At 38.4% G+C, this 13,339-nt stretch overlaps 1 protein-coding gene across 1 annotated transcript in view; it reads right to left on the bottom strand.

Annotated features, from left to right (window-relative positions):
• LOC132478207 (uncharacterized) overlaps positions 1-12,816 on the bottom strand; it is a 46,436-nt gene extending 33,620 nt beyond the window's left edge. The window contains exons 1-5 of the mRNA XM_060081197.1: positions 12,655-12,816; positions 8,507-10,413; positions 7,706-7,802; positions 1,516-3,422; positions 715-811 (exon numbers count right to left, since the gene is read on the bottom strand). Coding sequence (XP_059937180.1) covers positions 715-811; positions 1,516-3,422; positions 7,706-7,802; positions 8,507-10,413; positions 12,655-12,720 — 4,074 coding nt within the window. The 5' untranslated portion in view covers positions 12,721-12,816. The remainder of the gene's footprint in view (positions 1-714; positions 812-1,515; positions 3,423-7,705; positions 7,803-8,506; positions 10,414-12,654) is intronic.
• Positions 12,817-13,339: the final 523 nt, after the last annotated feature.

The following is a 13,339-nucleotide window of genomic DNA, read 5'->3' as shown; positions in this document are numbered from 1 at the left end:
CATCAGAACCACCCTGGTGGCTTTTTCAACACACATACACACACACACACTTGTACCTACTCACCCAGGAGAGAATCCAATTCTCTCATCATGAGGGATAAGCAGTTTACTCTACAAAATCAGCTAAACTATTCTTATATATACAACCTCTCCCTTTAGGATAGTGGTTTTCAACTGGGGGTGATTTTTCCCTCCAGGGGATATTTAGCAATGACTGGAGGTATTTTGCTTGTCATAGCTAGGGCAGTTGGGGGGCTACTGGCATCTCACGGGCAGAGGCCACGATTACTGCTAAACATCCTACAATGTACAAGACGGTTCCCCACAACAAAGAAGTATCCAGCACACAATGTCAACAGTACCAGGGTTGAGAGACCCCACTTGTTAGCCTCTAATCTACAGAAAAAATGCAGTCACACTTATTTCCATAAGCAGCCTTAGGGGAAAAGATTGGAATATAACTGTCACTAAGAAAACTTTTTCTAGGTAAACGATACTGTCTTTATCAATTGCTTTCATCTCACAATAAGATATGTTGATCTCTTAATAAGCTAACTCGAGGAATGAAATAGCAAAAAATAATATAGGGTTATAGTTAACATAACCAATCTATGAAGTATGTGAATCTTCTTTTGGCGTATCACTTCCAATAGTAATAGTTATTGTTTTACAAAACAGAATACTACTTACAGGACACCCTAATATTTCAATTACCTTTCTAGTCGGAGACTCAAAATCTTCATCAGCTGCTTCAGATTTCTTAGACCTTTTCTTAGATTTTTTGGGAGTCCTAATTCTGGTGAATTTCATTCTGAAAAAAAACCCAAAAAGGTATTCACAAACATTCATATGATTACAACGTGTAAGAATTTCAATTAAATACAGAAAAGAACCAGCTAAGGCTCTAATTTCTCGACCGTTCTGAAACAGAAAACGAGAAAAGACACCCCCCATTAGTTTCAAATTACTGATTCAAAAGTAAGCCAAACTCATTGTTAAACTCTTAGAAAATATAAAGTTTCATTTTATAAATCATAAGCTTTCTAGAAAATTAGCCCCTAAGATTAGCCAGAACCAACATGCAAGTATATGTTGAGTTGGCCAAAAAGTTCATTCGGGTTTCCCGTAGCATCTTATGGAAAAACCTGAGCCAACTTTCTGGCCAAACCTCACAGTATATGGCTCAGCTTACCTAAAAAAGTTCTATGATTTATTTTTAATCTTATGTTTGTTAAATGCACAGAATTCATATTTGGAGGATATTTCTCCAGGAATTAACAACTATGATAAATAAGAGTTTAAAACGCATCTAAAATACATCTAGAATTCTTCTGAAATCATGCCTGACTTTAAATTAAAGATGGAAAATAAGCAACATTTTTGAAACCCTGTTTTCTTTTTCTTATAAATCAGCTGTGTTCTAGCAAAAAAATTCTTCAGTGCTTGACATATTTCCCTTCACATCTAATAATACATGCAGAATATTTAGAACTTGAGAACAAAACAAAACTTTACCTAATAGGACTCTCTGAATCAGAGGATACTGTTATTAATTCCGCCGTATATAAGCTACGCTTCCCTGGTAAGTTCGCTGCTTTTGGAGTGGAAGCTTTTACTGGACTATCGTCTTGTGCGTCTTCAGAATCAGTACCTCTAACGATGACTGTAGCAGGTGTGCTGCTGCTTTGTTTCGGTGTAGAAACATATACCGAGCTGTCTTCAGTCTCAGCTTTAGAGTGTATAACCTTATCCTTAACTGGTATGCCAGTTTTTCTTGGAGACTTATTGCTACACGGAGAGGAAATTTTTGGAGGGTCATCATCGGCTGCACCTTCACAAACAAGGTTTTTGCTGTTAAGTAATGTGCCGTTTTTGAAAACGTCTGTTTTCTTTTGTCTTAAAATCCTTCTAAGCCATTTTTGATTTTGTTTCTCTTTAAAGGAAAAAGTTGATTCTTTCTCTTGACTGTTTCTCTCTCTATTTTCACCTGGAATAGCACCAGTATCTAAGATTTTTTTATTCTTTTTCTTCAGCTTTTTACTTTTCTCCTTAGGAAAACCTCCTTTATCAGCATGTGTCTGTGAATTGCCATTATTTGAAACCATTTGGATATTAGGATTTTCCATGATGTTTTTAGAATTATTGTCTCTTCCTTCCTCATTTAAAGATTTTTCATTGAGCTCTTTCTGCTTATCAGAAGACTTTTTGACTCCATGTTTAAGTGCATCTGATGTTGGCTGCCTAAATGCTTTCATAAACTGCTGTCTTTCTTCTAGAGTGCATCTTGGTTTCACAGCTTCAGAACCTCCAGCTTCCAACACTGTCAATTCTAGTTCTTCCTCATATATAACGACATTAGATCTTCTTTTCTGAATCGTCTGTTCATTCTTAGGATGAGACAGACTATTTTCCATTTCCACCTGCTTTTGTTTCAAGAAAGTTGAGGGTATTTGCCCTGTCTTTTCTTGGGGGATGGGGTGAACTTGTGCAACAACAGTGACTGTCTTAAAGCGGACCTGTTGGGAAATCTCATAGGTTTCTGGGTCAGTCATACAACCACTTTTGGCTGCATCGTCAACAGTTTCAGAAGGAATACAAATAGACACTGTAGAGTCTGGTGCCTGTTCTACTTTACTTTCGTTGTGACTTTTTAAAAATTCCTCATATGAGACAGTTATTGTACTATCATTTAACTGGGCTGTTTTAGTTAGATTATCTCTAGATTCTGCATCATTTGCAGTATTTTCAATTTCGTTAGTTAGGGAAGGCATTATCTGTTTACTATCATTACCATCTCTTTTAAGGAGATTTAGTTCCTCTGCTAAGGGTAAACTATCAGATGGATCTATTATCTCTCTGTGATTCCTTTTCCTCAATTTGCTGAGATCAGTTTTTGAGGGCTCTTGTTTAGGACTTACTTTCTTAGAACTTTCTTTGGAGGTCATAGTGCTTGATTGTTTTTTGGTATCTTGAATACTTTCTGCAAGTACCTCGACATGTTTCTTATAGAGTAAAGCAGAAGTACTACTTTCCACAAAATTGTTACTTAAACTGGAGTCTTCCTTGCTATCATCACTGTTAATTTCAATTGCAGATTCATTTTCAGTTTTAATATGACTTAGTTGATGAGATAAATTAAGTCTCTTTCCTCTCTTCTTATTCTCTGTATTTGAGGACATTTCCAAAGGTGTTTTACAGTCTTTGTCACGGTCAGCAGGCAACGGTGTGGATGACTTTATCTTGTACTTTTTTGCTGTCTGAGTTTTCTCATTTGTGGGTAAAGTCTTTCTAAAATAATCCAGAATATTACTGGATTTGGGTGGAGAGAAAACCCTGTCTCCAGTCTTCCCCATTGGTGATAAATATTTGGGGACTGTTTTCCAAGAAGTCCTGTCATCGACTGTCCCTCGCTTCTTGCTTGCCTATCAATTTAAAAGAAGAAAGAAAGCACTTATTTCAAGCAACATAAATTCTAAACATGGATCTATTATTTTATGTAATGCGATAAAAAAAGGAAGGCTCCCTTAGTTGATAAACATTACATATTAGGAAGAAAAAGAGCTTTAAAGTTAAACCTACATTCAAATCTCAATGTCACATCAAGTTATACAATTATAATTTGTGTACTTTATATATTATGCGTCAATAAAAAGTTTCAAGGCCCCCTATGCTTGTGTACAAATGTGTTAATTACTGTTGGCCTCTGTTTGCTCTATAGCCTTTGAATAGTACCACCCACCCCACAGAATTTGTAATGAACATATTACATACAAACATGTGAAGTCTGATGCATGCTCGGAACTCTATACATATCATTTCCATTCCCTTTATACTGTTTTAGTTAAAAATAAAGAAATTATTCTAACTATTTCCAAGAAACAGGTACACGGTGAACAAGCCTAGGATCCCAAAATTTACTAATTAAGTAAAAATTATAGTGGACATTTACTACAAATAAAACAAATAAGACTTTTCAGTGTTTTAGTGTGCTATTAAGAGTTACCGCCTGCCTCTTATACTATTTAGTACCCTTAAAAAAAAGGCTCCATCAACTTTATTTTTAACTCCCTCAGTTCATTTGTTAGAAAAAACTTGCCAGAACAACAAGAAAACCTTTTCTTTTGAAGATAAGTAGCAAAGGAATTATACGTCTAGAAAATTAAAATGGATTATAAGGCTATCATGATTAAAAGCATAGCACTGATGCATGAATAGGCAGGCAACTTAATAGAACCGATTAGAAAACCAGAAAGAGACATAAGTGTGTATTTAAGAATTTGGTATATGGTAATAGTAGCACTCAAGTTAGTGGGCAAAGAAGTAGTTAATAAATAGTACTGGGACAAATTTTAACCCTCTGGATAAATATGAGACAAAATAAATTACAGACAGATTAAAATTTTACATCTTAAAATGAAATGATAAATGTACTAGAAGAAAATGTTAATGAGTTGTTAGTATTATTATCGTGAGCTCGTGTCAGAGGCACAATAGCCAAAACAAACGAACAAACAAACAAACAGATGTCTCTACAGATTAGAATTATTGGTTATTTCCCCATTATCTTCATGGCATCTATTCTTTGATTTTAGTCACTTTTAGGCTGAATCCTTTGGAGAGAGGCTGAAAAGGTAGTAGGTATGGAAAAGAGCACTGATAAGAATAAAGTCTGGCCTTCAGGCCCGGCTCTACCACTGATGTACTAAGGGATCTTGTGCATTTAAATATTATCTTCCAGATAATGTATTTGCCATATTCTGAGTTCTACAGGTTTTTACATTTGGATTAAAAACACATAGCAAGCAAGCTGCAAAATAGTTCACATTATATGATCCCTTTTAAAAATGACATATAAATATTTAAGGATAGGAAAAAGTCTGGACAGGTGAACTTGTAACTATTAAAAGAGGGTTCCCCCTGGGGACCTCCCTGGTGGCACAGTGCTTAAGAATCCACCTGCTAATGCAGGGGACACGGGTTCAATCTCTGGTACGGGAAGATCCCACATGCCATGGAGCAACTAAGCCCATGCGCCACAACTACTGAGCCTGTGCTCTAGAGCCTGTGTGCCACAAAATTACTGAAGCTGGAGCACCTAGAGCCTGTGCTCTGCAACAAGAGAAGCCATCGCAATGAGAAGCCCGCACACTGCAATGAAGAGTAGACCCCGCTCGCCACAACTAGAGAAAGCCCACGCACAGCAATGAAGATCCAAGGCAGTCAAATAAATAAACAAACAAACAAAATTAAATCCAAGTAAATAAATAATATAAGTAGCATTTAAAAGTTCAGTAGAATCTTTCTAAAAAGTAAGAGATAGCAATGAAGAAAAAAAAGTGGGTTCCCCCTAAACAGGAAAGAGAAACTTGTAAAAGTTTTCACTTTTAAATTTATATACTACTGTGTCTTTTGTTTGTTTGTTTGTTTGTTTGCGGTACGCAGGCCTCTCACTGTTGTGGCCTCTCCCGTTGCGGAGCACAGGCTCCGGACGCGCAGGCTCAGCGGCCATGGCTCACGGGCCCAGCCGCTCCACGGCATGTGGGATCTTCCCGGACCGGGGCACAAACCCGTGTCCCCTGCATCGGCAGGTGGACTCTCAACCACTGCGCCACCAGGGAAGCCCTACTACTGTGTCTTTTAAACAAATGTTTGCTGTTTTTAAAAACTTAAAAAAAAATTTTTTGGACTGCGCCTTGTGACACGCAGGATCTTAGTTCCCACACCAGGGATCGAACCTGTGCCCCCGCAGTGGAAGCGCGGAGTCCTAACCACTGGACCCGCAGGGAATTCCCAAAACTTTTAAAATGTCTTTTAAAAACATTAAAAAGAATAGGTACGGAAAAAAAATTTTTTTAATTAAAAATAAAAATAAAATATAAAAAAAAGAATAGGCATGGATATTCAGAACATACACAAGGAGGTTAGGAATGTTAAGGATCTGCTTTATAGTAGTAGAGTGACAGATTTTTGTTGTTGTGTTAGCAAAATTTTTTTTTCTTTTTCATAAATTTATTTGATTGATTGATTTTTGGCTGGGTTGGATCTTCATTACAGTGCACGGGCTTCTCATTGTGGTGGCTTCCCTTGTTGCACAGCACAGGCTCTAGGTGTGTGGTCTCAGTAGTTGGGGTGCGTGGGCTCAGTAGCTGTGCCTTGCGGGCTCTAGAGCGCAGGCTCTGTAGTTGTGGCGCACGGGCTTAGTTGCTCCGCGGCATGTGGGATCTTCCCGGACCAGGGCTCGAACCCGTGTCCCCCGCATTGGCAGGTGGATTCTTAACCACTGTGCCACCAGGGAAGTCCCCAGCAAAATTTCTGACAGGCTGATGAACCTTAGGATAAGTTAGAATTCAAAATAATCCAGCTAAATTTAAATTAACGGCTCCATCATTGAAACAGTTAAGAAAGACATGTTTTAGTCAATGTGTGAAAAAAATATCCACATGCATTTTGGCATGTAGTTCTGCTATTACCTGAAATCTGGGGGTTTTTTTTCCTAATAGTTATTTTTCTGATAAAAGTTTTAGAAAGTTCATGTTTATAGAAAAACAAAAAACAGAAAAATGAAGAAAATCAAAATCAACCATAATCCTATCATCTCAAAAACCAGTCATTTCCAACACCCTCCTTTCTGACCTAGCTGCCTGTCCTCCCAGCTCACACTTGGTTACTCCTGACTAAAACAGGAACTTCCGTCCTGACAGCTCTCTACTTTCTCCTTATTTATCAGCCCCTGGTACCCCTTTTCCCCATCCCCAGCTTAAATTCCATCATATATCATGTCAACTCTCAAAAATGTTTTCACCTCCTTTGGCGCCACTGTCCTTCAAAACAGGGTTAAATATTTACTTTATGAGATTAATGACAAGAGTACCAAGCATAGTACCTAGAGTGAGATAAGAAGCACCCCCCCAAGCGGAAAAAAAAGAGAGTTGTTAAATAAAAACAAAAGAGATACCAACTTTCTGTGGCAGTGGCTTTCACCCAAGGATTACATCAGAACCACCCTGGTGGCTTTTTCAACACACATACACACACACACACTTGTACCTACTCACCCAGGAGAGAATCCAATTCTCTCATCATGAGGGATAAGCAGTTTACTCTACAAAATCAGCTAAACTATTCTTATATATACAACCTCTCCCTTTAGGATAGTGGTTTTCAACTGGGGGTGATTTTTCCCTCCAGGGGATATTTAGCAATGACTGGAGGTATTTTGCTTGTCATAGCTAGGGCAGTTGGGGGGCTACTGGCATCTCACGGGCAGAGGCCACGATTACTGCTAAACATCCTACAATGTACAAGACGGTTCCCCACAACAAAGAAGTATCCAGCACACAATGTCAACAGTACCAGGGTTGAGAGACCCCACTTGTTAGCCTCTAATCTACAGAAAAAATGCAGTCACACTTATTTCCATAAGCAGCCTTAGGGGAAAAGATTGGAATATAACTGTCACTAAGAAAACTTTTTCTAGGTAAACGATACTGTCTTTATCAATTGCTTTCATCTCACAATAAGATATGTTGATCTCTTAATAAGCTAACTCGAGGAATGAAATAGCAAAAAATAATATAGGGTTATAGTTAACATAACCAATCTATGAAGTATGTGAATCTTCTTTTGGCGTATCACTTCCAATAGTAATAGTTATTGTTTTACAAAACAGAATACTACTTACAGGACACCCTAATATTTCAATTACCTTTCTAGTCGGAGACTCAAAATCTTCATCAGCTGCTTCAGATTTCTTAGACCTTTTCTTAGATTTTTTGGGAGTCCTAATTCTGGTGAATTTCATTCTGAAAAAAAACCCAAAAAGGTATTCACAAACATTCATATGATTACAACGTGTAAGAATTTCAATTAAATACAGAAAAGAACCAGCTAAGGCTCTAATTTCTCGACCGTTCTGAAACAGAAAACGAGAAAAGACACCCCCCATTAGTTTCAAATTACTGATTCAAAAGTAAGCCAAACTCATTGTTAAACTCTTAGAAAATATAAAGTTTCATTTTATAAATCATAAGCTTTCTAGAAAATTAGCCCCTAAGATTAGCCAGAACCAACATGCAAGTATATGTTGAGTTGGCCAAAAAGTTCATTCGGGTTTCCCGTAGCATCTTATGGAAAAACCTGAGCCAACTTTCTGGCCAAACCTCACAGTATATGGCTCAGCTTACCTAAAAAAGTTCTATGATTTATTTTTAATCTTATGTTTGTTAAATGCACAGAATTCATATTTGGAGGATATTTCTCCAGGAATTAACAACTATGATAAATAAGAGTTTAAAACGCATCTAAAATACATCTAGAATTCTTCTGAAATCATGCCTGACTTTAAATTAAAGATGGAAAATAAGCAACATTTTTGAAACCCTGTTTTCTTTTTCTTATAAATCAGCTGTGTTCTAGCAAAAAAATTCTTCAGTGCTTGACATATTTCCCTTCACATCTAATAATACATGCAGAATATTTAGAACTTGAGAACAAAACAAAACTTTACCTAATAGGACTCTCTGAATCAGAGGATACTGTTATTAATTCCGCCGTATATAAGCTACGCTTCCCTGGTAAGTTCGCTGCTTTTGGAGTGGAAGCTTTTACTGGACTATCGTCTTGTGCGTCTTCAGAATCAGTACCTCTAACGATGACTGTAGCAGGTGTGCTGCTGCTTTGTTTAGGTGTAGAAACATATACCGAGCTGTCTTCAGTCTCAGCTTTAGAGTGTATAACCTTATCCTTAACTGGTATGCCAGTTTTTCTTGGAGACTTATTGCTACACGGAGAGGAAATTTTTGGAGGGTCATCATCGGCTGCACCTTCACAAACAAGGTTTTTGCTGTTAAGTAATGTGCCGTTTTTGAAAACGTCTGTTTTCTTTTGTCTTAAAATCCTTCTAAGCCATTTTTGATTTTGTTTCTCTTTAAAGGAAAAAGTTGATTCTTTCTCTTGACTGTTTCTCTCTCTATTTTCACCTGGAATAGCACCAGTATCTAAGATTTTTTTATTCTTTTTCTTCAGCTTTTTACTTTTCTCCTTAGGAAAACCTCCTTTATCAGCATGTGTCTGTGAATTGCCATTATTTGAAACCATTTGGATATTAGGATTTTCCATGATGTTTTTAGAATTATTGTCTCTTCCTTCCTCATTTAAAGATTTTTCATTGAGCTCTTTCTGCTTATCAGAAGACTTTTTGACTCCATGTTTAAGTGCATCTGATGTTGGCTGCCTAAATGCTTTCATAAACTGCTGTCTTTCTTCTAGAGTGCATCTTGGTTTCACAGCTTCAGAACCTCCAGCTTCCAACACTGTCAATTCTAGTTCTTCCTCATATATAACGACATTAGATCTTCTTTTCTGAATCGTCTGTTCATTCTTAGGATGAGACAGACTATTTTCCATTTCCACCTGCTTTTGTTTCAAGAAAGTTGAGGGTATTTGCCCTGTCTTTTCTTGGGGGATGGGGTGAACTTGTGCAACAACAGTGACTGTCTTAAAGCGGACCTGTTGGGAAATCTCATAGGTTTCTGGGTCAGTCATACAACCACTTTTGGCTGCATCGTCAACAGTTTCAGAAGGAATACAAATAGACACTGTAGAGTCTGGTGCCTGTTCTACTTTACTTCCGTTGTGACTTTTTAAAAATTCCTCATATGAGACAGTTATTGTACTATCATTTAACTGGGCTGTTTTAGTTAGATTATCTCTAGATTCTGCATCATTTGCAGTATTTTCAATTTCGTTAGTTAGGGAAGGCATTATCTGTTTACTATCATTACCATCTCTTTTAAGGAGATTTAGTTCCTCTGCTAAGGGTAAACTTCCAGATAGATCTATTATCTCTCTGTGCTTCCTTTTCCTCAATTTGCTGCGATCAGTTTTTGAGGGCTCTTGTTTAGGACTTACTTTCTTAGAACTTTCTTTGGAGGTCATAGTGCTTGATTGTTTTTTGGTATCTTGAATACTTTCTGCAAGTACCTCGACATGTTTCTTATAGAGTAAAGCAGAAGTACTACTTTCCACAAAATTGTTACTTAAACTGGAGTCTTCCCTGCTATCATCACTGTTAATTTCAATTGCAGATTCATTTTCAGTTTTAATATGACTTAGTTGATGAGATAAATTAAGTCTCTTTCCTCTCTTCTTATTCTCTGTATTTGAGGACATTTCCAAAGGTGTTTTACAGTCTTTGTCACGGTCAGCAGGCAACGGTGTGGATGACTTTATCTTGTACTTTTTTGCTGTCTGAGTTTTCTCATTTGTGGGTAAAGTCTTTCTAAAATAATCCAGAATATTACTGGATTTGGGTGGAGAGAAAACCCTGTCTCCAGTCTTCCCCATTGGTGATAAATATTTGGGGACTGTTTTCCAAGAAGTCCTGTCATCGACTGTCCCTCGCTTCTTGCTTGCCTATCAATTTAAAAGAAGAAAGAAAGCACTTATTTCAAGCAACATAAATTCTAAACATGGATCTATTATTTTATGTAATGCGATAAAAAAAAGGAAGGCTCCCTTAGTTGATAAACATTACATATTAGGAAGAAAAAGAGCTTTAAAGTTAAACCTACATTCAAATCTCAATGTCACATCAAGTTATACAATTATAATTTGTGTACTTTATATATTATGCGTCAATAAAAAGTTTCAAGGCCCCCTATGCTTGTGTACAAATGTGTTAATTACTGTTGGCCTCTGTTTGCTCTATAACCTTTGAATAGTACCACCCACCCCACAGAATTTGTAATGAACATATTACATACAAACATGTAAAGTCTGATGCATGCTCGGAACTCTATACATATCATTTCCATTACCTTTATACTGTTTTAGTTAAAAATAAAGAAATTATTCTAACTATTTCCAAGAAACAGGTACACGGTGAACAAGCCTAGGATCCCAAAATTTACTAATTAAGTAAAAATTATAGTGGACATTTACTACAAATAAAACAAATAAGACTTTTCAGTGTTTTAGTGTGCTATTAAGAGTTACCGCCTGCCTCTTATACTATTCAGTACCCTTAAAAAAAAGCTCCATCAACTTTATTTTTAACTCCCTCAGTTCATTTGTTAGAAAAAACTTGCCAGAACAACAAGAAAACCTTTTCTTTTGAAGATAAGTAGCAAAGGAATTATACGTCTAGAAAATTAAAATGGATTATAAGGCTATCATGATTAAAAGCATAGCACTGATGCATGAATAGGCAGGCAACTTAATAGAACCGATTAGAAAACCAGAAAGAGACATAAGTGTGTATTTAAAAATTTGGTATATGGTAATAGTAGCACTCAAGTTAGTGGGCAAAGAAGTAGTTAATAAATAGTACTGGGACAAATTTTAACCCTCTGGATAAATATGAGACAAAATAAATTACAGACAGATTAAAATTTTACATCTTAAAATGAAACGATAAATGTACTAGAAGAAAATGTTAATGAGTTGTTAGTATTATTATCGTGAGCTCGTATCAGAGGCACAATACCATAGGCTGTGGAGTCAAGCAGATCTAAGTTCAAGTGCTGGCTCTGACATCTACTAGTGTGGGACCTTGAGCAAATTACTGTTAATTTTCTAACTTATTTTTCTAACCTAACTTACTTTTAATTACTTCTTAACCTTCTCTCATCTGTAGAATACAGATAATAACACCTCATCACAGGGCTGATATTAGGTAAAATAATGTGTATAAGGTCCTTACCCTTAAAATACTAAACAGTAAGTATCATTACTGTGAAATAGCCCTCTAAGCAGGGCACCAAAAGCAGAAAGTGTAATGAAAAGACTGGAAAACTGAGCAAACAAAAAGCAAGAACGGTGTAATTCAAGTATCAAAAGTCCTTCTTCACACCTGAGACAAGCAGAGCAACTGCCTTTTCAGCAAAGAAGTATCAGCATAACATCTATTAGCAAGCAGACAAAAGTACTCAATTCTAAAAAGTAAGAAAGAGTCCCAGCGAAATAAGTGAATATACATCTTGGCTCACTTCGAAGACATCTGTTTGCATACTTCAGTTAGGATGCGAGCTTGAAATGAAAAGGTGTAAAAATATAGCAACCGTCTACTTTTAGACGCTACTCCACTACTTCACGGCATTAGAATCTCTTAACAACAACTGCTTAGTACATTTCACTGAAACTTGATGAACACTGGAGAATAACAGCATGCCAAGCTGGGACTTCTAACTGCAGTATCTTAAGCCCTAGAACAATGAGATAGTGATTTTTAAATGACGTACCTTTTTTGATTCCTGTAGTGACAATCTAAGCGGTATTCCCAGAGCAGGTGATTCGGTGGACAGGTAGAACTTAAAGATTCTTTTCAACGCTAAAGTTCTATGATTCCTTATCATGAACCCCTGACTTGACCCTGGGATGCTCCATAACATTTCACAAGACTAAAACATCAAGTTCCAGAAACATTTCAGGATCTGGGAACTAGTCCTTTACTAGGCATCTTAAGGTCCCCGCAAACATCTCACAATCCCAATGTTTCTAGGAACCTATCACGTCTTTAAGCAACGACACACCCCAGCCACTGTTCCACACAATGTCAGACTCTGGGGCCTCACCAGATCCCTCCTTTCCCCTCACAGATCCTAAGTCGGGATCACCTTTCACCCACACCCAACATTCGGAGATATTCAAACTCACCTCATTCCCGTAGTCTTTCACCGGAGGGGGAGCAGCTGCCGCCGCCATGGCCAAGACCCCCACCATGCTCCCTGCTTCCCGGAATCCCGGTTCCTAGGACCTTCCGCGGCCCGGCCCGGCCTGTCGGGAGGCCATGGAGGCGGCCGGCTCCAGCAGGAGCGAGGGGCTGGGCCGCGGGGTCCGCCTCTGACTCCCCCGCGCCCACTGCCCGGGGTGGTCGCAGAGGCTGGGCCCAGCTCAGCCAAGAAGAACGCGGGAAGAGGCGGTGAGAAAGCGCGGGCAGCGAAGACCCTCGGACTCGGTCGGTGAGCGCGGGGTGCCCCTGAGGCCGGCGCTCCAGTTCTGAGTGATCGGGACTGGGGCTCCCGTGGGGAAAGCAGGCCGAACACAGAACCTACCCGCGGGCTTCGGAGGGAGTTCTAGTCAATTGTGATTCCGCGCCGTCCAGAGTGCAGGGGGCGGAGCTTAGATTGCTTCCGGAGGCTGCGCGGACAGTGAGCCGAGAGGGCCAAAATGCTTCTTCGGCAAGCCTGCGGGAAGGCGGGATTGTTTCACCGTGAATCTAAAAGCAGCGGGGACTTCGGAGATTCAAACTTCTAAAGCCCAGTTTCACTGATGAGGATATGATTTGACTAAGTCCGTTGGTGGCAGAATTCAAACCCCATACTTCTGACGCCCCAGACTA

The sequence above is a fragment of the Mesoplodon densirostris genome, chromosome 18, assembly GCF_025265405.1.
Source record: "Mesoplodon densirostris isolate mMesDen1 chromosome 18, mMesDen1 primary haplotype, whole genome shotgun sequence".
Taxonomy (NCBI): Eukaryota; Metazoa; Chordata; class Mammalia; order Artiodactyla; family Ziphiidae; genus Mesoplodon; species Mesoplodon densirostris.
Note: the sequence above shows the minus strand (reverse complement) of the source record. Positions and strands in the feature narration are given on the sequence as shown.